Consider the following 22,998-nt stretch of genomic DNA (forward strand, 5'->3'; position numbering starts at 1 on the left):
CTGTTGCCCCCTCCCGCCGCCGCCGCCCAGGCGGCGCGGCGCAGGCGCAGGCGCGGGCCGCCGGAACACCGGCGCTCAGCTTCCGGGGCCGCCCGGGCCTTGTCCGCCGCCGTCCCGTTCCCCCGCGAGCCGGCTCCAACTGCCAGGTGGGCGGCGGGCGGGCGGACGCGCGCGCGCACGGCCGGGGAGGGGGCGCCGGGCCGGGGTCGTGCGCGGCGGCCCCGCTCATCCTGTGGCCCCCGGCCCCGCGCAGCTCGGGCCCGGCGCCATGTACGCCGTGTACAAGCAGGCGCATCCGCCCACCGGCCTGGAGTTCTCCATGTACTGCAACTTCTTCAGCAACAGCGAGCGCAACCTCGTGGTGGCCGGCACCTCGCAGCTCTACGTGTACCGCCTCAACCGCGACGCCGAGGTGGGTGCGCGCCGGCGGCCCGGCACCTGCCGCGCGCGGGGGGGAGAGGCGCGGGGCGGGCGGAGCTGCAGAAGCGCGAGGCGGGAAGCCGGCAGCGGCCTGTCCGCCGGCGGGTGGAGCGCGGCACGTGCCGCCGGGCAGAGGGAGGCGGGAGGCGGCGTGTTCCCGGCGGGCCCTCCGCGCGGCCTCTCCGAGGTGGAGCAGCCGTCCGTCGGCGGAACGACGGTCCTGGCGGGCGGAGCCCCGACGGGAGGCCCCTGCAGTGTGGCGAGCCCGTCCCAGCGGAGACGCAGGGGTGCTTGGGTTGCCCAGGCGACGACGGGTCCGGGACGGCTTCTTGCGAGAGCTGGGCGAGCGAGGCTCCTCCACGCACGAGGACGGGCACGCGGGCTGTCGGGGGAGGAGCCGCCTGGCGCAGGCCGGAAGCGGCTGGGGGCGGAGGGGGCGTGCCGCGGGGGGAGCGGGGGGGCCGCGGCGGGGGGAGCGGAGGGGGCGTGCCGCGGGGGGAGCGGGGGGAGCGGAGGGGGCGTGCCGCGGGGGGAGCGGGGGGGCGTGCCGCGGGGGGAGCGGGGGGCCGCGGTGGGGGCGGGGGGGGCCGCGGCGGGGGGCGCGGAGGGGGCGTGCCGCGGGGGGAGCGGGGGGGCCCCGGCGGGGGGAGCGGGGGGGGCGTGCCGCGGGGGGAGCGGGGGGCCGCGGCGGGGGGCGCGGGGCCGGGGCGCCGACTTCGGGACGCCGTGTGTTTGCGTTAACCGTGTGGGCTGCTGGACGAATAACTCACGATAAAGCAGAACAGGAAGAGTCGGCGTCTTACAGCGAGAGCTTTGTGACTGAGTAGGTGCCGTGAAAAAAAGCCGAGCTTAAGCTTTTGTGATAATGGCAGTTTTGAGGTATTTGGCTTTTGTCAAAGTCTCGGTCAAAGCTGAGAAAGAGGTCTTGCAAATAAAAGTGGCGCCTGGCTGGTTCATTCGGAAGAGCAGGAGACTCGGTCTCGGGTGTGAGTTTGAGCCCCACGTTGGGTGTGGCGATGACTTAAATGACCGGGCCGGGCTCCACGCTGTCCGAGGGCGTCCCCGCTGTGCGCGCTGAGCACGCGGCGTCCTCAGGCCTGTCTCCTGTAAGGCTGCTGCTCTGACACCGGGGGACTGAGGAGACATCGGCAGCTCACCGTCCGCCGTGAGCACTGGCGTTCGCTCGCTCGTTCTCTCCACAGACGCGTGTGTGTGCAGAGGCCTCTGAGGAGATGCTGCCGAGCGCTGCCGGCAGGGAGACCTGCGCTCGCGGGGCCGCTGTCCCCGGGGTGACAGGCCAGACACAGCCAGTGATGGAGTGCCTGGAGTCCCGCAGAGCGGAGTGGGGGGGTGGGGAGCAGGAGGGGTGGTGGGTTTTGCCTCCGTGCAAAGTTGAGTTTTGAGCAGCAAGGACGAGGTGCCGGAGAGAGGCTTGCGGGTGTCGGGTGAAGCTTCCAGGCGAAGGTGTTAGGGCGCTTGGGGCTGCTGCTCAGGAAGCAGCCAAGAGGGGGCTGCCCGGGTGGCTCAGTCGGCGGAGCATCCAGACTCTTGGTCTCCGCTCAGGTGGTGATCTCAGGGTTGTGAGATGGAGCCCCACGTTGTCGGGCTCCGTGCTGGGTATGGAGTCTGCTCGGGATTCTCTCCCTCTGCCCCTCCCCAGCACCCACTCTCTCTCTCCCTTTCTCTCTCTTTCAAAAAAAAAAAAAAAAGGAAAAGAAAGGATCAGCCAACAGGCCCTGAGGAAGAGGGGAGTGAGGAGGGGCTTCTGGCTGTCTCAGTCCGAAGAGCATGCGACTCTGGATCTGGGGTCGTGGATTCAAGCCCCACGTTGATCGTAGAGATTACTTTAAAAAAAAAGGGGGGGAGGAGAGGACAGAAGGTCAGAGGGGTGACGAGGTGGGGCCCAGGTATCAGCCTGGCGACCTTTTAGGTTTGTAGGGATTGAGCGCTAACTCAGGGGTGAAGTCAAGGAGTGACCTGACTTAGTTTCACAAGGGTCAGTCACTCTGGCTGCTGTGTGGAAGAAGCGGCGGGGGGGGGGGGGGGGGGCCTGAAGGGAGACCAGTCAGGAGCATCAGGCCGTGGAGGTGGTGGGAGGCAGTCCAGTTCAGGATGGACAGGATGGGGGACGTGAAGGCAGGAGGAGCCAAGGTTTTGCTGGGGCCCGGTTTGGGTCTGAGTAGCCAGGAGGGGTGGAGTTGCTGTGACCTGATATGGAGAAGGTGGAACAGGGGAATGGGAGTAGGAGCTCCTTTTTGGACATCATGTTAGTTACTTTGTTGCTGCATGACAAGGTACCCCAAAACTTAGAAGCTTTTTTTCTTAAAGATTCTTTTTTAAATTTTATTTGTCAGAGAGAATGAACAGGGTGGGGGCAGAGGGAGAGGGAGAAGGAGGGAGCCCGATGCGGGGCTCGATCCCAGGACCCTGGGATCATGACCTGAGCCCAAAGCAGGCGTTTGACTGACTGAGCCACCCAGGCATGCGTCCCAAAACTTAGAGGCTTAAACAATAGATACATCTCCCAGTTTCTGAGGGTCGGGAAGCCAGGAGTGGTTTAGTGGGGTGGCTCTGCACAGGCTCTCAGGAGGTTGCAGTTCGAGGTTGGCGGGGCTGCCACCCTCCGAAGGCTCTGTCGGGGTTGGAGTTTCTGCTTCTCACTCACACCACTGTTGGAAGGAGGCTGAGTGAGAAAGAACAAGTCACCAAGAAGCCACGGTGTCTTCCTCAGCTGAGGTGGACATGGCGCACTACCACTTCTGCCACCTGGTACAGCTCATCTGGACCAGCCCTGGCCCAGTGTGCGCGGCCGCACCGGGCGTGAATTCTGGGAGGCGGTCTTGGACTCCAGCCGCCACAGACTTAACCATGGTGCTGACTCCACCGCCCACTGTGAGGTTGAGGGACAGCTGCGGACAGGAGTTGTGTTGAGGAGCAGGGTCCGGAGCTGGAGTTGGGCTCTTTAGACTCTGAAGCTGGTTGGGATCACCCAGAAGATGGCCGCCTGGGGCGTGGGGTGCCCCAGCGTTGAGACGTTGGGAAGAAGGGAAGAGGCCAAGAAGAGTCGTAGGGAGCATGGCCAGGGAGGCGGAAGGAGAGCCCAGATCCAGGGAAGGCAGCAAACTGGGGGCCTGACGCTGTGTCCCAGGCTGCTGAGCCTCAGGTGAGGCACAAGACCTGGAGGCCCTGGTGACTCTTGACTGGGGGCTGGGGACGGGGGCCTGCAGGGTTGAGAGCCCACCGGAGAAAGAGAACGAGTAACGGTGAACATCTCCAGAAAGACTTGTGCCAAGGGAATCAAAGAGATGGAGCGGTAACTGGCGGGAAAACAGGATTCTTAAAAGACGTGAGCATGGTAGCAGCTGGTGCACAGGAGAGGGGGCTCACCAGCGCAGCCACAACCCCTCCCAGCCCACCGAAATCCAGGGGGCTTTGGACATCTTCAGAGAGTTGTAAGAATTCCAAACAGACTGCATGTGGCTGCTGAGCTGAAGTCAGTTATTTGCTCTTTGGCTCATTGTAGGAAAGTTGGCCAACTCTCGAGTCAGAGGAAATATGTGGGGCGGGAGATGGAGCTGATGGGGGGCAGCTGGGGGGTGTTCGGGGTCGGCCTGGTCCTGCTAGAACAGCAGCCTGGTGTTGTGGGTGCGTGCGTCTGTGAGTGTTTTGGGAGTTTGGACAGGCACCCCATGGACCGAGGAGGTCCCTGGCCTGTGCTCTGGGAGGTCTGGGCTTCAGCTGGGTGGCGTCTCTCCATCCCTCTCCCCTCCTCTCCCCACGTGGCTGGCTTGATTTTCCTGGCAGCATGGTGGCCTCGAAGTAGTTGGGCTTCTTATGTGGCAGCTCTGGAGACGAAGGGGAAAGCTGCCAGTCCTCACAAGGCCAGGCGCTGGGCGCACGCCAGCGGTTCCGACCCAGGAGAGGGGTGACGGGCCCCGTCTTGAGGCTGTCTTGAATCCGCCCCGTGGAATCCCGTGCGGGTGGCTGCAGTAGGGAACAGCTCACCTCTGGTGACAGGAGTGGGGAAGGCATAGAGCACGAAGCAGGTGGGGATGTGTGGGGGCTGGGCAGTGTGCCTGGGACCCAGTCCTCTGGGTGAGGTGGGCAGCAAGGGCAGCTCAGTCAGAGGCAGGGTGTGCTGTTTGCAGAGCAGAGAAACTGTGTGGCCTGGGGCAGCTGGGCAGTGGGAAAGGCCCTGTGACCTTTGGGAGGAAAAATACATAGCCCTTCATTGAAATTAATGGAAATCCCAAGTAAATAGAAAATAGATCATGGTTATGGATGGAAAATTTCAATATTGTAGAGATGTCCACTCTCCTCGGGTCTTTCACAGTTGCAGTAGGTTTCCCATTAGATTTAATAATCTGATTCTCAAATTTACATGGAAGAGCCCAAAATGAAGCATATTCCCAGTAACTTTAAAGACGAACAAGGTAGGACACTTGCCCTTATAGGACTATTGAGAATTTTTTGTGTGTACGTGCATATTTTAAAGCTGTGTTATTAAGTGTATAGAGGACAAATTTAGAATAATGTTTTACTTTTGAACTGACATTTTTGTCATGAAATGTCCCATTTTATCTCCAGTACTTTTTGCCTTAAGATCTGGTTTCTCCAACATCAATGTTGTGACCTCAACTTTCTTCTTTTTCTCTCTCTTTTTTTTTAAAGATACTTATTTATTTAACAGAGAGCACACAAGCAGGGGGAGCGGCAGAGGGAGAAGCAGACTCCCCGCCGAGCAGGGAGCCCGATGCGGGGCTCGATCCCAGGACCCTGGGACCATGACCTGAGCCACCCAGGTGCCCCTATCCTATGCTTTTTTGTATCTCTCGAAACAATATATTTTTCTCCTTAGCCTTGGTAATGTGGGTGTTCTTGTGCTAAACTAATTTTGCATTCCTGGAGTGACTCGGTTTGGTTGTGATGTCGTACTCTCTTAACACGTCGCCGGCTCATTTGCAGACACCGCGAGTTGTCGGCTTCGACTTCCTGTCCCACGTGCACGATCGGTGTCGGGGGCCTACAGCTCCTGAGGTGCCGTCAGCCTGGGACTAGTGGGATTTTTTGTTTCATTTTGGTTTCCTTTGGTGTTTTTTAAGTTAGTCATCATTTCTGAAACATCTGGTAGAATTTCCTGGTGAAGTCCTCTGGCTCTGGAGTTTCCGTGGTTGTTGTGAAGTAGGTATGGATGTATAAAATGCTTTTTCTGTAATGAGTTAATTATATGGCTTTTCTCAAGCAGCTCTTTTCAGGATGTTTTCCCCATAGCGCAAGTGTATTATTAAAAATGATCTTTTTGGGGCGCCTGGGTGGCTCAGTCGTTAAGCGTCTGCCTTCGGCTCAGGTCATGATCCCAGGGTCCTGGGATCGAGCCCCGCATCGGGCTCCCTGCTCCGCGGGAAGCCTGCTTCTCCCTCTCCCACTCCCCTGCTTGTGTTCCCTCTCTCACTGTGTCTCTGTCAAAAAATAAATAAAATCTTAAAAAAAAATAAAAATAAAAATGATCTTTTTTCTCATTATTAAAACTCTTATGGGGCACCTGGGAGGCTCAGTCGGTTGAGTGTCCGACTCCTGATTTCGGCTCAGATCATGATCTCAGGGTAGTGAGATTGAGCCCCGTGTCGGCTCTGTGCTCAGTGCGGAGTCTGCTTGAGATTCTCTCTCCCTCTGCCCCCCTGCGCCCCTTCCCTGCCCGTGCGCGCTAGTGAGTGGACTGTTGGGGAAGCCATGAGCGGGGGCTTTCTGAGAAGCCCTGTGGCCACGCTGGGGACCCGGGGTGCGAGCGTGTTTGTGTGCGTTGGGTTGGGCTGTGCACAGCTGTCTCTAGAAGTCCTGGAAGCGTGGTCTGCACCGCGGTGAGGGTTTGGGCGGGGTTGGCCCTGCAGGGTCTTTTCTCCTTGTCCCCCCGTGAGGTGGGGCGGCCAGGTGTGTGGCTTCCCTGCTCACCTTCCTCTTCTCCTCCCAGGCACCAACCAAGAATGACAGGAGCACAGGTGAGCACAAGGGTGGCTGCCCTGGCCATGGGCCTGGGACTGTGGGGGCTGGAGTGTGGGCCCAAACCTGGACCCACCGGCCTGTTCCCCAGAGGGAAAGGCCCACCGGGAACACCGGGAGAAGCTGGAGCTGGTGGCTTCCTTCTCCTTCTTCGGCAACGTCATGTCTATGGCCAGTGTGCAGCTGGTGGGTGCCAAGCGGGATGCCCTGCTCCTGAGCTTTAAGGACGCCAAGGTAGGCGATGGGCCTGGAGGTGGGAGTCAGTGGGGGGGGGCCTGCCGGGCCGTGGGTGGGCCCCAGCTCTGACCTGCTGCCTTCCAGCTGTCGGTGGTGGAGTATGACCCAGGCACCCACGACCTGAAGACCCTGTCTCTGCACTACTTTGAGGAGCCCGAGCTGCGGGTAGGGCCAGGCCACGCCCCCAGCCCCCCCTGCTCCCCTTGGGCCTCCCATCTCCAGGCCTGCCTAATGATGCCCTCTGCCCCCAGGATGGGTTTGTGCAGAACGTGCACACGCCGCGGGTGCGGGTGGACCCCGACGGACGCTGTGCAGCCATGCTCATCTACGGCACGCGCCTGGTGGTGCTGCCCTTCCGCAGGGAGAGCTTGGCCGAGGAGCACGAGGGGCTAATGGGGGAGGGGTGAGTACTGCGGCGGGGGAGGGGCTCTCTGAGCCGGAGTTCCCTGCTTCCTCTGCCCACTGAAGCCTGTTGCCCCCAGGCAGAGGTCCAGCTTCCTGCCCAGCTACATCATCGACGTGCGGGGCTTGGACGAGAAGCTGCTCAACATCGTGGACCTGCAGTTCCTGCATGGCTACTATGAGCCCACCCTGCTCATCCTCTTCGAGCCCAACCAGACCTGGCCGGGGTGAGGCCCCGGTGCCGTGGGCTGAAGCTGCCAAGGCCTGGGCTGGGGCTCCGGCGGGGCAGGGGGGAGGGACCAGGCCACCCAGCCCTGGTTGACCTACCTGTCTGTCCCCAGACGGGTGGCTGTGCGGCAGGACACCTGCTCCATCGTGGCCATTTCCCTGAACATCACACAGAAGGTCCACCCGGTCATCTGGTCCCTCACCAGCCTCCCCTTTGACTGCACCCAGGCCCTCGCGGTGCCCAAGCCCATAGGTGAGGGCCGTGGGGGTGGGGGGCCGAGTGCGAGGCTGCGGAGCCCCGCCCACCAGCCTGTCCCTCTCCAGGTGGGGTGGTGGTCTTCGCGGTCAACTCGCTGCTGTACCTGAACCAGAGCGTCCCCCCGTACGGTGTGGCTCTCAACGGCCTCACCGCCGGCACCACTGCCTTTCCCCTTCGTGAGTGTGGGGCGGGCGGGCCCAGGGCCGGGGGTGGGGGCGGTGGGCGCCGTGGGGCTGACCGTGTCCCGCGCAGGCACCCAGGAGGGCGTGAGGATCACCCTCGACTGCGCACAGGCGGCGTTCATCTCCTACGACAAGATGGTCATCTCTCTCAAGGGCGGTGAGATGTGCGTCTCCCCCCCTTCGGTGAGCCCCACGCCCTCCCGCCCTTGCCCCCCGGCCTCGCCCCCAGCTCAGCGCTCCCCCTCCCGCAGCTACGTGCTGACCCTCATCACTGACGGCATGCGCAGCGTCCGCGCCTTCCACTTCGACAAGGCCGCCGCCAGCGTCCTCACCACCAGCGTGAGTTGAAGGAGGGGTGGGGGGAGCGGCCCTGGGGGTGGGCCTGGCTGACCCTCAGCACCCACCGTCTTCAGATGGTCACCATGGAGCCTGGGTACCTGTTCCTCGGCTCTCGCCTGGGCAACTCGCTCCTCCTCAAGTACACGGAGAAGCTGCAGGAGCCCCCAGCTAGTGCCGTCCGAGAGGCTGCCGACAAGGTGGGTGCCTGGGGCCTGTTGGGACATGAGCCCCTCGTGCGGGGGGCTGCCTCGGAGGGCTGCTCACTGCCCCCCCCGCCCCTCCCCCCAGGAAGAGCCTCCTTCGAAGAAGAAGCGAGTGGACTCCACAGTGGGCTGGTCAGGTGAGGACGGAGAACCGGGGCCGGAGGGGGCAGGCAGGGGCTGGTCGGGTTAGGCCTGGGGGCCGGGCAACCGGGGTGGGCTCACGGGGTCTGTGTCTGCCACAGGGGGCAAGTCGGTGCCGCAGGACGAGGTGGACGAGATTGAAGTATACGGCAGCGAGGCCCAGTCAGGCACGCAGCTAGCCACTTACTCTTTTGAGGTGAGGTTGGGGCCCGGGGGGGGGGGGCCTCCCGCCCTGGCTGGCCTGCCTGAGCACGGCTGTCCGCAGGTCTGTGACAGCATCCTCAACATTGGACCCTGTGCCAACGCTGCCATGGGCGAGCCTGCCTTCCTCTCTGAAGAGGTGCCCTTGGGTGGAGAGATGGGGGCAGGGGCTGTGGGGGCCTGCCCTTCCTCAGACCTGGGCAGGGAGATGGGGGCGGGGGGCCGTGGGGGCCTGCCCTTCCTCTCAGACCCGGGCAGGGAGGTGGGGGGCGGGGGGCCACGGGGGCCTGCCCTTCCTCTCAGACCCGGGCAGGGAGGTGGGGGGCGGGGGGCCGCGGGGGCCTGCCCTTCCTCTCAGACCCGGGCAGGGAGATGGGGGGCGGGGGGCCGCGGGGGCCTGCCCTTCCTCTCAGACCCGGGCAGGGAGATGGGGGGCGGGGGGCCCTGGGGGCCTGCCCTTCCTCTCAGACCCGGGCAAGGAGGTGGGGGGCGGGGGGCCGCGGGGGCCTGCCCTTACTCTCAGACCTGGGCAGTTTCAGAACAGCCCCGAGCCAGACCTGGAGATCGTGGTGTGCTCCGGCTATGGGAAGAATGGGGCCCTGTCAGTGCTCCAGGTACGTGGGGGTGGGGGACGGGGGTGCCTCCTGGTGGGACCTGGGTGGACAGACACCCCCATTGTCATTCCAGAAGAGCATCCGGCCCCAGGTGGTGACGACCTTTGAACTTCCCGGCTGCTACGACATGTGGACAGTCATTGCCCCCGTGCGAAAGGAGCAAGTAGGTGGAGCCTAGGCTGGCCAGGAGGCCCCGAGTGGGCCGGTGACCAGTGCTGCCCTCCATGTGGGCTCAGCCCGAGCTTGGGGGTGGCCTGGAGGTGGTGGGGCCCAGGACAGGGCTCGGCCGGGCTGTTTGGGGCAGGCACCCCCGGCTGGGTGGTGTCATCACTGCTCTTCCTGCTGTCACAGGAGGAGACCACCAAGGGGGAGGGGGCAGAGCAGGAGCCCAGCGCCCTCGAGGCCGACGACGATGGACGAAGACACGGCTTCCTTATCCTGAGCCGGGAAGACTCCACCATGGTAAGGGGCGGGGGCCCGGCAGCCGGGGGGGTCCCGCCGTGGGTGTGCCTCACTCTCCCATCGCCTGCAGATCCTGCAGACGGGGCAGGAGATCATGGAGCTGGACACCAGTGGCTTTGCCACACAGGGCCCCACGGTCTTTGCTGGCAACATTGGGGACAATCGCTACATCGTGCAGGTGTCGCCACTCGGCATCCGCTTGCTGGAAGGAGGTGGGCTTGGGCGGCCGGGCGGCCGGGCAAGGGTGGTGGGTGCTGCCCACCCAGTGCTGACCGTCCTGTGCCCACAGTGAACCAGCTACACTTCATCCCCGTGGACCTGGGCTCCCCCATCGTGCAGTGTGCCGTGGCTGACCCCTACGTGGTCATTATGAGCGCTGAGGGCCATGTCACCATGTTCCTGCTCAAGAGCGACTCGTATGGGGGCCGTCACCACCGCCTGGCGCTGCACAAGCCCCCGCTGCACCATGTAAGCACCCGGCCGTGCCCGCAGCCTGCTGACCCTCCCCCTTCCCCCCCGCCCCATGCTGAGCCCGTCCCTGTCCCTGTCCCTGTAGCAGTCCAAGGTGATCACGCTGTGCGTGTACCGAGATGTCAGCGGCATGTTCACTACTGAGAGCCGCCTGGGCGGGGCCCGCGATGAGCTGGGGGGCCGCAGTGGCTCCGAGGCCGAGGGCCAGGGCTCGGAAACCAGGTACGTGGGGGCAGTCAGGGCACAGGCTGGGGCCAGGGGGCCTGTGGCAGGCCCCACGTGACTTGTGTGCCGGCCCTGGCCTCTAGCCCCACCGTGGATGATGAGGAGGAGATGCTGTACGGGGACTCGGGCTCCCTCTTCAGCCCCAGCAAGGAGGAGGCCCGCAGGAACAGCCAGCCCCCTGCGGACCGGGACCCCACCCCGTTCCGGGCCGAGCCCACCCACTGGTGCCTGCTGGTGCGGGAAAACGGAACCATGGAGGTGCGTGGGGCCCTGTGCCCGGTGCAGCTCCCTGTCCCCGGCTTCCTGTGGCCTCCTGTGGCCGCTAACCCCACTCCCCACACAGATATACCAGCTCCCCGACTGGCGGCTGGTGTTCCTGGTGAAGAACTTTCCCGTGGGGCAGCGGGTCCTGGTGGACAGCTCCTTTGGTCAGCCCACCACGCAGGGCGAGGCCCGAAAGGAGGAGGCCACGCGCCAGGGGGAGCTGCCCCTTGTCAAGGAGGTGCTGCTGGTGGCCCTGGGGAGCCGCCAGAGCAGGCCCTACCTGCTGGTGAGTGTGGACCCTTTGTTCCCCGCGGCGGCCTGGCCGGGTGCCCCCACTTCCCTGGTGACCCTGCACTGCCCCCCAGGTGCACGTGGACCAGGAGCTGCTCATCTATGAGGCCTTCCCGCACGACTCCCAGCTCGGCCAGGGAAACCTCAAAGTCCGTTTCAAGAAGGTGCAGTGATGGGGCTGAGCCGGGCGTGGGGTGGATGTGGAACGGGGTTGGGGGCACGACCCGGCCCTCATGGCGCACCACCCCCTCCAGGTCCCTCACAACATCAACTTCCGTGAGAAGAAGCCAAAGCCGTCCAAGAAGAAAGCAGAAGGCAGCGGTGCCGAGGAGGGGGCTGGGGCCCGGGGCCGCGTGGCCCGGTTCCGGTACTTCGAGGACATCTATGGCTATTCGGGGGTAGGCAGGCGGCTCTGGGGGGGCCGGGGTGGGGCAGATGGGGCCTCAGCTCACAGTGCCTGCCCTCAGGTGTTCATCTGTGGCCCCTCGCCTCACTGGCTCTTGGTGACTGGCCGGGGGGCCCTGCGGCTGCACCCCATGGGCATCGACGGTCCCATTGACTCCTTTGCCCCGTTCCACAACGTCAACTGTCCCCGTGGCTTCCTGTATTTCAACAGACAGGTAGGGAGACCCCAAGGCTCACGTGCCCCGTGTTGCCCTGCCTGTGTCAGGAGGAGGCGCTGGGGACCCTGCGGGGTGTCTAGCAGGTGGACAAGGCCAAGGTCAAAGAGGTGAGACACTGGGAAGGCTTGGGGGACAGGGCAGGCGGGCGTGGCGGCTGCAGCCCCTGAGGGCGCCTGTTTGCGGGGCCAGTTCCAGTCACTGCTCTGCCCTTCAGGAGCTGTGTGCCTCTGGGCCGGGTGCTCACCCTCTCTGAGCCCCGTTTTCTCATCTGTGAGGTCAGTATGAGGACTCGTGATGAGAATGTGGCAAGTGCTCTGTAGGTGCTGATGCTCTTAGAACTGTGGGTGAAGGACAGCAGCCGGGGGGCCAGGAGGGGTCCCCTCGTCTGTCTGCAGACTCTGGCCTGGTCAGTGTGTGGGTAACTTTTCGCCTGCAGCCTCCAGCTTCCTCTGGGCCCAGACCATGTCTGTGGCCAGCATCCCAGCCCTGGGTGAGCCTGAGAGGAGGGACGGGAAGGCCGTGAAGCACGGGACAGCACGTCTCAGTCCCTTGCACACCCCGGTTCCGGTAGAGCTGAGGGCTGGCCTCACGGAGCCCTCGGAAGCCCGGGTTTGCCTGCCCTGCCCTTGGCGGATACCAGGCCTCACCGGCCCCTGTCCCCCACGCACCAGGGTGAGCTGAGGATCAGTGTCCTGCCTGCCTACTTGTCCTACGATGCCCCGTGGCCTGTCAGGAAGATCCCCCTGCGCTGCACTGCCCACTACGTGGCTTACCACGTGGAGTCCAAGGTCTGACCCCGTCCTTTTAGGGCCAGGGACCCTCTGGGTGTGGCCTCCCGCACGCCCGTGACGCGCTCCACTCTCCCAGGTGTATGCGGTTGCCACCAGCACCAACATGCCGTGCACCCGCATCCCGCGCATGACAGGCGAGGAGAAGGAGTTCGAGACCATCGAGAGAGGTGCGTGATGCCCAGAGTGGGGCTTGCTGGCGAGGCTGCCCACCCTGACCGCCAGCCCGTGTCCTTGCAGACGACCGATACATCCACCCCCAGCAGGAGGCCTTCTCCATCCAGCTCATCTCCCCGGTCAGCTGGGAGGCCATCCCCAACGCCAGGTGAGGCTGGGGTCTGGCTGGGGACTGGCGGCCAGCCAGGAGGCGGCATCCTCACTCTGCCTCGTGCAGGATCGAGCTGGAGGAGTGGGAGCACGTGACCTGCATGAAGACCGTGTCGCTGCGCAGCGAGGAGACGGTGTCAGGCCTCAAGGGCTACGTGGCTGCCGGGACCTGCCTCATGCAGGGGGAGGAGGTCACGTGCCGAGGGCGGGTAAGGGGCCGGCTGGCGGGGGTGGGCAGTGCCCGGCAGCCCCGGCCCTTTCCCTGCACGTCACCCACCCTCCTTCCCCGGCAGATCCTGATCATGGATGTGATCGAGGTGGTGCCTGAGCCTGGCCAGCCCCTGACCAAGAACAAGTTCAAAGTCCTGTATGAGAAGGAGCAGAAGGGGCCTGTGACCGCCCTGTGCCACTGCAATGGCCACCTGGTGTCCGCCATTGGTCAGAAGGTGAGCCCTCCCGCTCACCCCGGGGCCTGCCAGTGTCTGCCCGTTGTCACCCACTGCTTCTGTCCCCCTAGATCTTCCTGTGGAGCCTGCGAGCCAGCGAGCTGACGGGCATGGCCTTCATCGACACCCAGCTCTACATCCACCAGATGATCAGCGTCAAGAACTTCATCCTGGCGGCGGACGTCATGAAGAGCATCTCCCTGCTGCGCTACCAGGAGGAGAGCAAGACGCTGAGCCTCGTGTCCCGGGTACCCGCGCAGCCTAGACCCTGTGCTGGGTGGGTGCTGGCCGCGGGCTGACCTTGACGTCTGTCCCCCGTCCCCAGGATGCCAAGCCCCTGGAAGTGTACAGCGTGGACTTCATGGTGGACAACGCCCAGCTGGGCTTCCTGGGTGAGTGCAGGGCCTGGGGGTCTCGGGGCTCAGGGACTTGAGGGGTGGCCGGGCTGACCCTGGGCTCTGCTCCCCAGTGTCTGACCGTGACCGCAACCTCATGGTGTACATGTACCTGCCAGAAGGTGAGTATTCCCTCTTCCCCTCTGCGGGGGCTGGCGCTGGGCGGGCAATGACTTGAGCTCCCCCTGGCCCAGCCAAAGAGAGCTTCGGGGGCATGCGCCTGCTCCGGCGGGCGGATTTCCACGTGGGTGCCCACGTGAACACGTTCTGGAGGACGCCGTGCCGCGGCGCCGCGGAGGGACCGAGCAAGAAGTCGGTGGTGTGGGAAAACAAGCACATCACCTGGTTCGGTGAGTCCCGGGCGGGACGGGCAGGCGTGCGGGGCGGGGCGGGGCGGGGCGGTCAGCCTCGCTCACACGGTGCCTCCTGCAGCCACGCTGGACGGTGGCATCGGGCTCCTGCTGCCCATGCAGGAGAAGACGTACCGGCGGCTGCTGATGCTGCAGAACGCGCTGACCACCATGCTGCCCCACCACGCCGGCCTCAACCCCAGGGCCTTCCGGTGGGTGTGCGTCCCCCGCCCCCATCCCGCCCCCCGCCCCGTGTCCCGCTGCCCTACACAGCCTGCGTGTCTGCCCAGGATGCTGCATGTGGACCGGCGCATCCTGCAGAACGCTGTGCGGAACGTTCTGGATGGGGAGCTGCTCAACCGCTACCTGTACCTGAGCACCATGGAGCGTGGCGAACTGGCCAAGAAGATCGGCACCACCCCTGACATTGTGAGCCCCCGGCCTGCCCCGCGTGGCCCAGCCCTTCCCACCTGGCCTTCCCCCCGCTCACCAGCCCCTCTCCCTGCAGATCCTGGACGACCTGCTGGAGACTGACCGCGTCACCGCCCACTTCTAGGCTCCCGGATGCCCCCACCCCATGCACTGCCCCCACCCCTTTTTGTACAAAACACGAGGAAGAGATGTTTGATTTGAGAAGAGCTTGTGGTCATTGTCGGGCCTCCTGGCTGGGCTGTGGTCAGAGCCCCATGGTGTCCCCCCCGCCCCCAACTCCAGGCCCCAGCTCTCGGGGCGTGTGCACTTCCAGCCCTGGGCAGCTGTTGGTCCGACGCAGATGAGCTCGGAGGTCCTCTTGCGCCCGGGGCTCCCTAGATCTCCAAGTACTCAGAGAGCCCCTGGGTCTCAGGCAGGAGGCCCAGGTGGACCAGGAGCCGAACCAGGAGGGCGGTGAGCCGCATAGATAGGGTCTCCAGCCTGGGTGGGAGGCCAGACGGGTCACAGGTTGGTGGGGAGCAGGTCTTACCACCTGCCCTGGATGCCGGCCCCCTCCCCTCCCCTCACCTTAGGGCCACTTCAAACTTGAGCGTCTCCCAGATGACCCTGATGTGGCGCAGGAGGCTGGCACCGTAGAGGCTCTGGTACGCTGCACCTGCCAGGCGGCTCCAGCCCCTGACCGCACTGCGCAGACACACGGTCAGCCCGGCCCAGTCCCGCTCCCGCCGCCACTTCCCACCCCGGGCATCCCGCCAGCCAGCACCCACCTCTTGGCCATGAGGAAGTAGCGGTCCACAGGGGTGCCCAGGGCGGTGTTGATGGCACGCACGGTGTTGATGTTGCGCAGCACGAGCAGCATGGGCCGCGGCAGGGCCTTGAGCACCCCCATGATGTCCTCAAAATGCTCTTGCGCCATGGTCTGCATGTAGGCCGCCTCCTCCCGGCTGAGCAGGTGGGAGCCCCACAGCTGCCCCAGGCGTACGGGCCGCTGCATGAGCACCTCGGAGAAGAGCAGGTAGTCTGGGGCGCAGGGCGGGCCGTGAGCCAGGCCCGCGGGCCCCACGAGCCCCCATGGCCGCACACCCCGGCCTCACCTCGCACTCCGAGCGCCTCCGCGTGCGTCCTCATGGCGGCGTCGTCCCTGAGCACGATGGCCCTCCACAGCTGGCACAGGGCTGAGCGGTCCCTGCGGGAAGCCGGCGGTAAGGCCCGGGCACCAGGCCCTGCCTTGCAGCCCCTCCAGGCTCCCCGGCTTACTTCCTGTCCAGAAACTGGTAGAGCCCGTGGTCCAGCAGCACCAGCTGGGCCTTCCCGTCGGGGCCTTTCCGCACCAGAACTAGGGACACAGCGTGTCGGCTCGTGTCCCCTGACCCGCGACTCCCACCCCCACCCCCGGGGACTTTTCCTACCATTGCCAGGGTGGGGGTCCGAGTGGATGAAGCCTGTATAAAATATCTGCTCCGCAAAAGCCTGGATGAGCTTCTCCGCGATCTGGGGAGAGAACGGGACCGGGCCACCATCACCCTGTGCTTAGGGCACACACGTGCCCGCCCACGCCCACACACTCACGCACAGGCACTCACATCCTTCACCGCCAGCCCCATGCACTTGATGGCCTCCACATCGCTGACCTTGCAGCCCTCGCAGAATTCAGCCGTCAGCACACGCTGGGAGAGAGCAAGTGGCTGAGCTCAGCAGGGCTGCACGTTCCCACCCAGGAGGGGGCCCAGCCCACCTTGCTGGACGTGTCCCAGTGCACGCGGGGGACCACGATATAGCGGAAGTGCTGCAGCTCCCGGGCACAGCGCTCGGCATTTCGGCCCTCGTTCTCGAAGTCCAGCTCCTGGGCCAGGGTGCCCTTCAGGTCCTGGGGGCCACATGGGCAGCTGGGGGTCCAGGTTGGGGACCAGCCCACCCCAGCACATAACATGCGGACCCTGCTTGCTCCGGCCTCTGGGCAGCGCTTACCTGGAGGACCCAGCTGAAGCCGAAGCTGGGGTGCATGAACTCGATGAGCTGGAGCAGCAGCTCCAGGGTGTGGATGTCACCGTCAAAGCGGTCCCGCAGATCGATGTACTGCACCTGCGTTGGGCGAGGGTGCAGGGAGGACCCAGGGCTGCCAGCACCGCCCCAGACCCCGCTGCGGTGCAGAGCAGGCCCCCACGCACCTTCACGGCCACCTCCGTGCCGTCGTGCAGCTTGGCTCGGTGCACCTGGGCCAGGCTCGCGGCGGCGATGGGCTGATAGTCGAACTCCCGAAAGAGCTTGTGGGGCAGGGCCTGGAAGTCCTCGAGGAACAGCTCGTCCACCTGGCAGGAGAGGGTTCTTGGAGCGGGGGGGGGAGGGGGGGAGGCGCTGCCAGAGCCCCCCAGCCCAAGTGCAGGGCTCACCTCCTGGAACCTGCGCGTGAGGGCCCTGTCCTCCAGCACACGCAGAGTCCTGATATACTCCGGGGGCAGCAGGTGGTTGAAGGAGCACAGCCCCTGGCCCAGCTTCACGTAGAGGCCCCCATTGCTGATGGCCCCGGCGACCAGGGCATCAGCTGCCCGCTGGTGACATGCAGACATCACCTCCAAGTACCCCGGGCTGTTCTGACCATAGGCATGGAGGGAAGGGATGGGGGCGGGCGGGCACCTCCTTAGTGCCCCCAGCACCCACCTTCATCTAGCGTGTCACCGTCCCCCCACTTCTCCCACTGTGGCTGGGATGCAGGGACAAACCTCTTCCACCCCGCGCAGGACGACGTTTGCACACCACCAGTAGTCCAGGGAGATCTGGAGGCCTATCCTCAGAGACCTGTGGGCAGAGGCTGCCTTCAGCCCTTGGCGGGCACGGCACCTCAGAGCCGTCCCACCCCCGCGCCAAACTACCGGCCCAGAGCGAGCATGCGGCAGGGGCTGCTGGGCTCCCAGGCTGGACCAGGAGGGAGAGGACAGGCTCTGGTCTGGCCTCCTTGCTCTTAGCACTGCCAGCAGGGCAGTCTCAGCTCCCGGTCTACACCACCCCTGTGCCCGAACGTGCACCAACGAGCACCCAGCACAGACGGGAGGGGCGGGAGCTGGTGGGGGGGCGCTCCGGCCCGAATGACCAGCTTCTTTCTCATTGCTCTCTTACAGCACCTGAGACCTGTGCAGCGCTGACGGCTAGTGAGCGGGCGGCTGTCACCAGCTCCCGTGCTCAGACATGCCCTCGCCCCAGGCCCCTCTGCACCGTGCGCCCTGCCGAGCCCCCAGGCGCTCTCCATGTGTCCGTGGACAGCAGCCTCCAGGGAGCTGGATCCCAGAGCAGGGCTCCTAGTGCTCTCCACAGTCCTGGGGACCCGGGCCCCTCCTTATGTTGGCAAGGGTACTCACTCCCCGTGGCCCAGGCTATGGACAGGCCGCCCTGGGTCTGGAGAGGGAAGGAACCAGGGCTGAGTCCAGCCTCCAGCATCACAGACCGCAGACCCTCAACCCTTCATGAGAGGGGTGTAGGGCTCCTGTTCCTCAAGGAAGAAGCCCTGAGGGGACCTGGGGCCCCTGGTCAAGCCAAACCTCTAACTTCTGCCTCCCACCTCCGGCACAGGAGGGTCAGAGTTGAAGGGCAGGAAGGAGAAGGCTGCTGGGTTCTGGACCGGTTTGCCTCCCTGCTAGGGTATGTGCTACCCCCGGCAGTCGCGGTGACTGAGCACGCCCGAGCAGCGTAAGGCGCGGGCCGCACTGCACTCCACAAATGAAGGGCTCTGTCCCACTCACCCCCGGCCGGACCCAGGGAACAAACAGGACTATCTGTGAAGAACAGAGCGCATGGTTGGCAGGGTGAGCAAGGACACAGGAATTCTCTGAGCTCCCTAGAGATACAAAGCGGGGGAGGGGGGCTTCCCTCCTTCCTGAACAATTCAGTCCAAAAGGGAATGCAAGGTCTGCAGAGGGGTGGGGGTAGTTGCTACACTCGGTGACTGATCAAATAAGTCACTGAATTATGGACAAGGGAAGCCAAGATTCTTCCAGCTGGAGAAAGGAGTAAATGAGAATGATCTCTGTCCTGGGAAGTATCTGTGTGTACAAGGTGTGGTGTGTACGGCTAGACACAGAGATGGACACGTGTAAGTGTGCGCGTGCACACAGCCACACGTCCAAACAGCCCCTGGCTCTAGTCTATGGAAGGGCCTGGGAGCAGACCGCCCAGAGCAGTGAGCACACCAACATCCACGCCCTGGTCCTTAAGACCCTTCCTCCGGGGGCACCTGGGTGGCCCAGTCGTTAAGCGTCTGCCTTCGGCTCAGGTCATGATCCCAGGTTCCTGGGATCGAGCCCCGCATCGGGCTCCCTGCTCCTCAGGAAGCCTGCTTCTCCCTCTCCCACTCCCCCTGCTTGTGTTCCCTCTCTCGCTGTGTCTCTGTCAAATAAATTAAAAATCTTAAAAAAAAAAAAAGACCCTTCTCTGTTCCAAGGAACCAGGCTCCCAGGAGAATGGCTGAATCCAGGCCTGGGAAAGAACAAGACGAGCCTGGAGCATCTCCGTGCAAGAAGGAATAAAATGCTCCAGAGATGGAGACACTGCAAGAGGAAACAACAACAACTATTTGAAGATGTAATGGCAAAATCTAGGTTCACTGTACAGTGTTTCCAACTCCGCTGTTTGAAATTTTTTACAATACAATGTTAGAGATAAAAGAAAAGGATCTACACCTGAAAGTAATATTACACTGTTTGTTAACTAGAATTTAAATAAAAACTTGGAAATAAAAAAAAGGATCACAAAGGCTAAACCCAGAAAAACAACAACAAAATAACCGACAGCAACAGAGAGCAATCCATACAATCAAACAAAAAATCCAGGGGCGCCTGGGTGGCTCAGTCGTTAAGCGTCTGCCTTCGGCTCAGGTCGTGATGCCGGGGTCCTGGGATCAAGCCCCGCATCGGGCTCCCTGCTCAGCGGGAAGCCTGCTTCTCTCTCTCCCACTCCCCCTGCTTGTGTTCCTGCTCTCGCTGTGTCTCTCTCTGTCAAATAAGTAAATAAAATCTTTAAAAAAAATAAAAATAAAAATAAAAAATCCTTGGGTGCCTGGGTGGCTCAGTTGGTTAAGCAACTGCCTTCGGCTCAGGTCATGATCCTGGAGTCCTGGGATCGAGTCCCGCATCGGGCTCCCTGCTTGGCAGGGAGTCTGCTTCTCCCTCTGACCCTCCTCCCTCTCATGCTCTCTGTCTCTCATTCTCTATCAAATAAATAAATAAAAAAATCTTTAAAAAAAAAAAAAAATAAAATAAAAAAATAAAAAATCCTTAAGTCCAGACTGATACAAATAAATGGGGAGAAGAGAAAGTTTTCTTACAGTAGAATGGCAACTAACAGATGTGGCACAGCTGAACTAGAAAAACCACCATGTGGGGCCCCAGTAAGAATGAATTCACCTAAGGAGTCCTGGGAGCTGCTGAGCCAGTGGGCAGAAGGGCAACGGGAACCGACCCCAATGTCGCTCCAAGACAAGGGACCCGGATAAACCGTGCACCGCCCCGGGGGTGCAGAACGTGACAAAATGCACCAACTGAATCCAACCCCGAGCAAACCTCAGACAAACCCAAATGGGGGGGCCTTCTACAAAAGGGGGCAGCAACATTTTTCTTTACGAAGTTAGACGGTAAAGATTTTGGGCTTTCTGAGCCATGTGGCCTCCCGTCTGTTGTCACAGTGAGAGCAGCCCAGGTAACGTGCACAGCGGGCAAGACCACAGGTCCAAGAAAGCTTATTTATCCAACGGGCAGCAGCCATGTTTGGCCACAGTCTGCTGACCCTCGCTGGACAGCACCACTGGTTTATAAGCCTCCCAATGTGTCAAGGTCACGTGTAGTGAAGGATTAACTTCAGCCAGAAAGGCCCAGCCTTTGCCCCAGCTCCTGGCAGGTGGCCTCTGAAGGCCTGCGATCTCCCGAGTGACAGGAGTGTCTGGGATGGGTGATGGGCCCGGGCAGTGCATGCCGATGACGTGCTCAGATCGCCAGAGGTCAGCCCAGCTGGGGGAGGGAGGGAGACTGGAGGCAGCTCAGTTGGAGGCCAACGATTCAATCACGCCTAGAAGGAGACTCCCGTGGAAACCGTGCACACTGAAGCTCACAGAATGCCCGGAAGGCACCGTGGCATGTCAGCGACAGGGCAGGAGTAGGGATGTCAGGTCTCTGAGGACATGGAAACTCTGAATTTGGGGCTCTCCCGGGCCTCACCCTGTGCATCTCTTCCTTGGGCTCATTCTGATTTGTATCTTTTTTTGCTATGATAACACCTTAATCCAGAGTACGGTACTTTCCTGAGTTCTGTGATTTGTCCTAGGGAACCATCAAAACTGATAGCCCTGGGCGCACATGGGGGTCTGGGGACCATGCTTGACCTGAAGTTTAGCCGTAAGAGCCAAGGAGACACGGGGGCACTGTTCTAGGTGGCAGGAAATTAGAGATGGGCCTGGTACGGGATCCTTGTGCTAAAAAGCTTATTGCTGGGATGCTTGGTGACAGGGGGATGAGTTTAGGTGGTCAGAGGCTCGTAGCACACCCATGTCCTGATGGTGCTTATGGACGATGTCCTTGTTTAGGAAATACACCCAGTTTGCAGGGACAATGGAGCACACAACTCATTTGTCTAATTCCTACAACTTTTCTGGACACGTGAAACTGGGTTCAAAAAAAAAAAAAAAAAGCCCACAGGTTCCTGAGAAATTAACATTCAGTAAGGGGCGGGGCGAGAAAGCACGGACGCGACGCAGACGCCCACCCCCGTCTCCGAGCCTCCACACACACGCGATGCGTTCTGACCACTCTCCTACGACAGACCGAGCTCCCGACCCCCTGGCAGAGCCAGCCCCGACGTGCGCCCCACCCGTGCTCCGTCCTTGGGCTCCCGCACACACTGACGCTGACTCTGGAGGCCCTGGGGTCACCCTGTGCCCAGCCTGCCTGCCCTGCACTGGCTGGGGCTCACAGCGGACAAGAACATGCTGGGAAAAGAACAGTTGTAGCTGCTCCCTCCAACCCCAGCTCAGCCTCCGAAAGCGAGCTGTGAAAACACATTTTCTCAGGAAGGAAGCCGAGAAGGCAGGCGTGCCTGCAATGGGGCGTCTGACACTGGGAGGCTGCAGCATGTGGGAAGCGGACGGCGAGACCGGCCCAGACACGCCACGTGTGCATTTCGGAAGCAGGCCGCACAGGGACCGTCCCCACCAGTCCCACACAGTGGAGAGCCACAGAAGAAAAGACAGAGCCAACTCCAGGCTCTGCCCTCATCCACCTCAGGACTGGGAGACTGGACAACCCTACAGGACAGAGAACTCACTACCCAGAACCTGCCCAGGAGGGCCACGAGGTGCTTTAGGCAAACCTGACCACCGAGGGAGACACGTGCGCAGGGGCGGGGCCGCCATCAAGGAGCTAAGAAGTGACCAGGCTGTCGTGTCCTCATAGCAGGAAGTGGTCAAGCATTCAGCCATCCACCCGACCATGACCTCCACCAGCATACATTTCAGGGAAGTTTCTGGCTAAGTGCCTGAGGCCTTCGTAGTCCTAAGCCTCCCCCTGAGAGATGGACCCAGGTTTGAGAGGCTGCAGGTGCTCAGAGCTGCAGCCCCCAACCCCGCAGCCTCCTCAAGCAAGGGGGCTGAACCACCTCCCTGGGCAACCATGTGCACCCCCCAGTCCAGCCCAACAGTGCGTTTGGGTAGACTGAGGTTTCACTCAAAGCCAAGAGCTGGTTCTCAGGATTTCTTGGCTATAGGAATTCCTCCAACAGGAAGATCACCCCTACTCCCCAAGAATCTTGCACTGGTAGATAAGGGAGTATGAAAAGGGCCTTCAGTTTAAGGCACCCTTAATATTAATGACCAGACACTATCCATCTCTAGACCAGTCCACTGGGACTGGAGGAGGGATGGCAGCCCTCCCCTCTGAGCCCCAAAGCCCTCTGGATGCCAACTCTCCTTGGGGGAGTGGAGGCGAGAAGAAAGAGGAAGAGGAGGAAGCAGCTTCCTATCTGCCCACCAGCTGGCAGAAGCCTGACCAGCTCTCCTCCCTCCAACTGGCCGAGGGTGATCTGAAGGGTCTTTAAGAGGCCACGTCTGGTGTGCTCGTTGGCACTACGACCACGTGGACCTGGCCGTACTGGAATGTCTGGAAGGCAGCTTGGAAGTTTCAAGCAAAACCCTGCAGCCCCTCGTAGCCCCTCCCAGCCCCAGCTCCGGCTCCACACATCTCAGGACAGGCCTGGGCAGGGGAGAAAGCCGCACCGTGCCCCCACTCCTTCTACCTGCTGAAGCGCCCCACGCCGTCCACTACGAGCCTCATCCTTCTCTTCTCCTGAGGCTCTGCTGTGAGATAGCGGGCCCCAAGTAGCAGGGGTACCCCCAGCATCGTGGCAGAGAGCGCCTTCCTCCATAGGGGCTGGGATCTGAAGGACCTGGAGGGAGACAGAGGTGTATGGTGCAGGTCACTTCCCGTCTGCCCACCGGGCCAGGGCTCTGCGGGCCTCTGCTGCCCACAGCCTGAGGGGCGCTCTCAGCCAGAACCTGGCCCACCCCAGGGAGCTGCAGCTTTACCAGAAGCCCCTGCAGGCAACACTGGTTCCAGAGGCCCGAGCGGTCACTAGTGCGTTCCAAGTCACCTTGCCTGCGCCCCACAGATACCTTGGATGCCAGGCTCCAAGGGGCCAGTGAGCAAAGAAAGCAGCTCTTTGGCCTCAC

The 22,998-nt window shown here is 62.4% G+C and overlaps 2 protein-coding genes across 7 annotated transcripts in view; one reads left to right on the forward strand and one right to left on the reverse strand.

Moving 5' to 3' along the window:
- Positions 1–14,501, forward strand: CPSF1 (cleavage and polyadenylation specific factor 1). The gene is made up of 38 exons (XM_036105762.2): positions 1–146; positions 254–412; positions 6,389–6,416; positions 6,509–6,651; positions 6,739–6,819; positions 6,906–7,057; positions 7,137–7,283; positions 7,398–7,537; positions 7,609–7,719; positions 7,796–7,889; positions 7,977–8,064; positions 8,139–8,261; positions 8,353–8,404; positions 8,510–8,604; positions 8,674–8,748; positions 9,143–9,223; positions 9,297–9,386; positions 9,575–9,685; positions 9,756–9,897; positions 9,975–10,153; positions 10,242–10,378; positions 10,465–10,639; positions 10,725–10,931; positions 11,011–11,100; positions 11,191–11,334; positions 11,404–11,556; positions 12,231–12,347; positions 12,427–12,517; positions 12,588–12,672; positions 12,742–12,883; positions 12,968–13,120; positions 13,192–13,368; positions 13,446–13,512; positions 13,590–13,637; positions 13,710–13,865; positions 13,948–14,077; positions 14,156–14,294; positions 14,374–14,501. Exons 2-38 carry the CDS (start codon positions 269–271, stop codon positions 14,419–14,421), a joined length of 4,335 nt encoding a protein of 1,444 aa, XP_035961655.1. The 5' UTR covers positions 1–146; positions 254–268; the 3' UTR covers positions 14,422–14,501.
- The window catches only part of ADCK5 (aarF domain containing kinase 5), a 21,186-nt gene continuing 12,676 nt past the window's right edge, over positions 14,489–22,998 (reverse strand). For 4 of the 6 annotated variants that reach the window (XM_078071847.1, XM_036105837.2, XM_036105842.2 and 1 more), the window contains 13 exons: positions 22,566–22,715; positions 17,018–17,093; positions 16,688–16,888; positions 16,466–16,606; positions 16,266–16,379; positions 16,033–16,164; positions 15,881–15,964; positions 15,707–15,788; positions 15,555–15,633; positions 15,392–15,483; positions 15,065–15,317; positions 14,865–14,981; positions 14,489–14,777 (listed from right to left, as the gene is read on the reverse strand). In XM_078071847.1, coding sequence (XP_077927973.1) covers positions 14,672–14,777; positions 14,865–14,981; positions 15,065–15,317; positions 15,392–15,483; positions 15,555–15,633; positions 15,707–15,788; positions 15,881–15,964; positions 16,033–16,164; positions 16,266–16,379; positions 16,466–16,606; positions 16,688–16,888; positions 17,018–17,093; positions 22,566–22,715 — 1,627 coding nt within the window. In that variant the 3' untranslated portion in view covers positions 14,489–14,671. The remainder of the gene's footprint in view (positions 14,778–14,864; positions 14,982–15,064; positions 15,318–15,391; positions 15,484–15,554; positions 15,634–15,706; positions 15,789–15,880; positions 15,965–16,032; positions 16,165–16,265; positions 16,380–16,465; positions 16,607–16,687; positions 16,889–17,017; positions 17,094–22,565; positions 22,716–22,998) is intronic. The other 2 variants (XM_036105841.2, XM_036105840.2) reach the window with 2 other exon arrangements.

Source organism: Halichoerus grypus, chromosome 5 (assembly GCF_964656455.1).
Source record: "Halichoerus grypus chromosome 5, mHalGry1.hap1.1, whole genome shotgun sequence".
In the NCBI taxonomy this organism is placed as follows: domain Eukaryota; kingdom Metazoa; phylum Chordata; class Mammalia; order Carnivora; family Phocidae; genus Halichoerus; species Halichoerus grypus.

What these genes read in the sequence shown, in the direction of transcription:
- CPSF1 (XM_036105762.2), top strand. Translation starts at nt 269, where the DNA reads ATGTACGCCGTGTACAAGCAGGCGCATCCGCCCACCGGCCTGGAGTTC. An exon ending in ACATCTATGGCTATTCGGGG is followed by an intron (nt 11,335 to 11,403) that starts GTAGGCAGGCGG and finishes GCCTGCCCTCAG; the next exon opens with GTGTTCATCTGTGGCCCCTC. An exon ending in CTTACCACGTGGAGTCCAAG is followed by an intron (nt 12,348 to 12,426) that starts GTCTGACCCCGT and finishes CCACTCTCCCAG; the next exon opens with GTGTATGCGGTTGCCACCAG.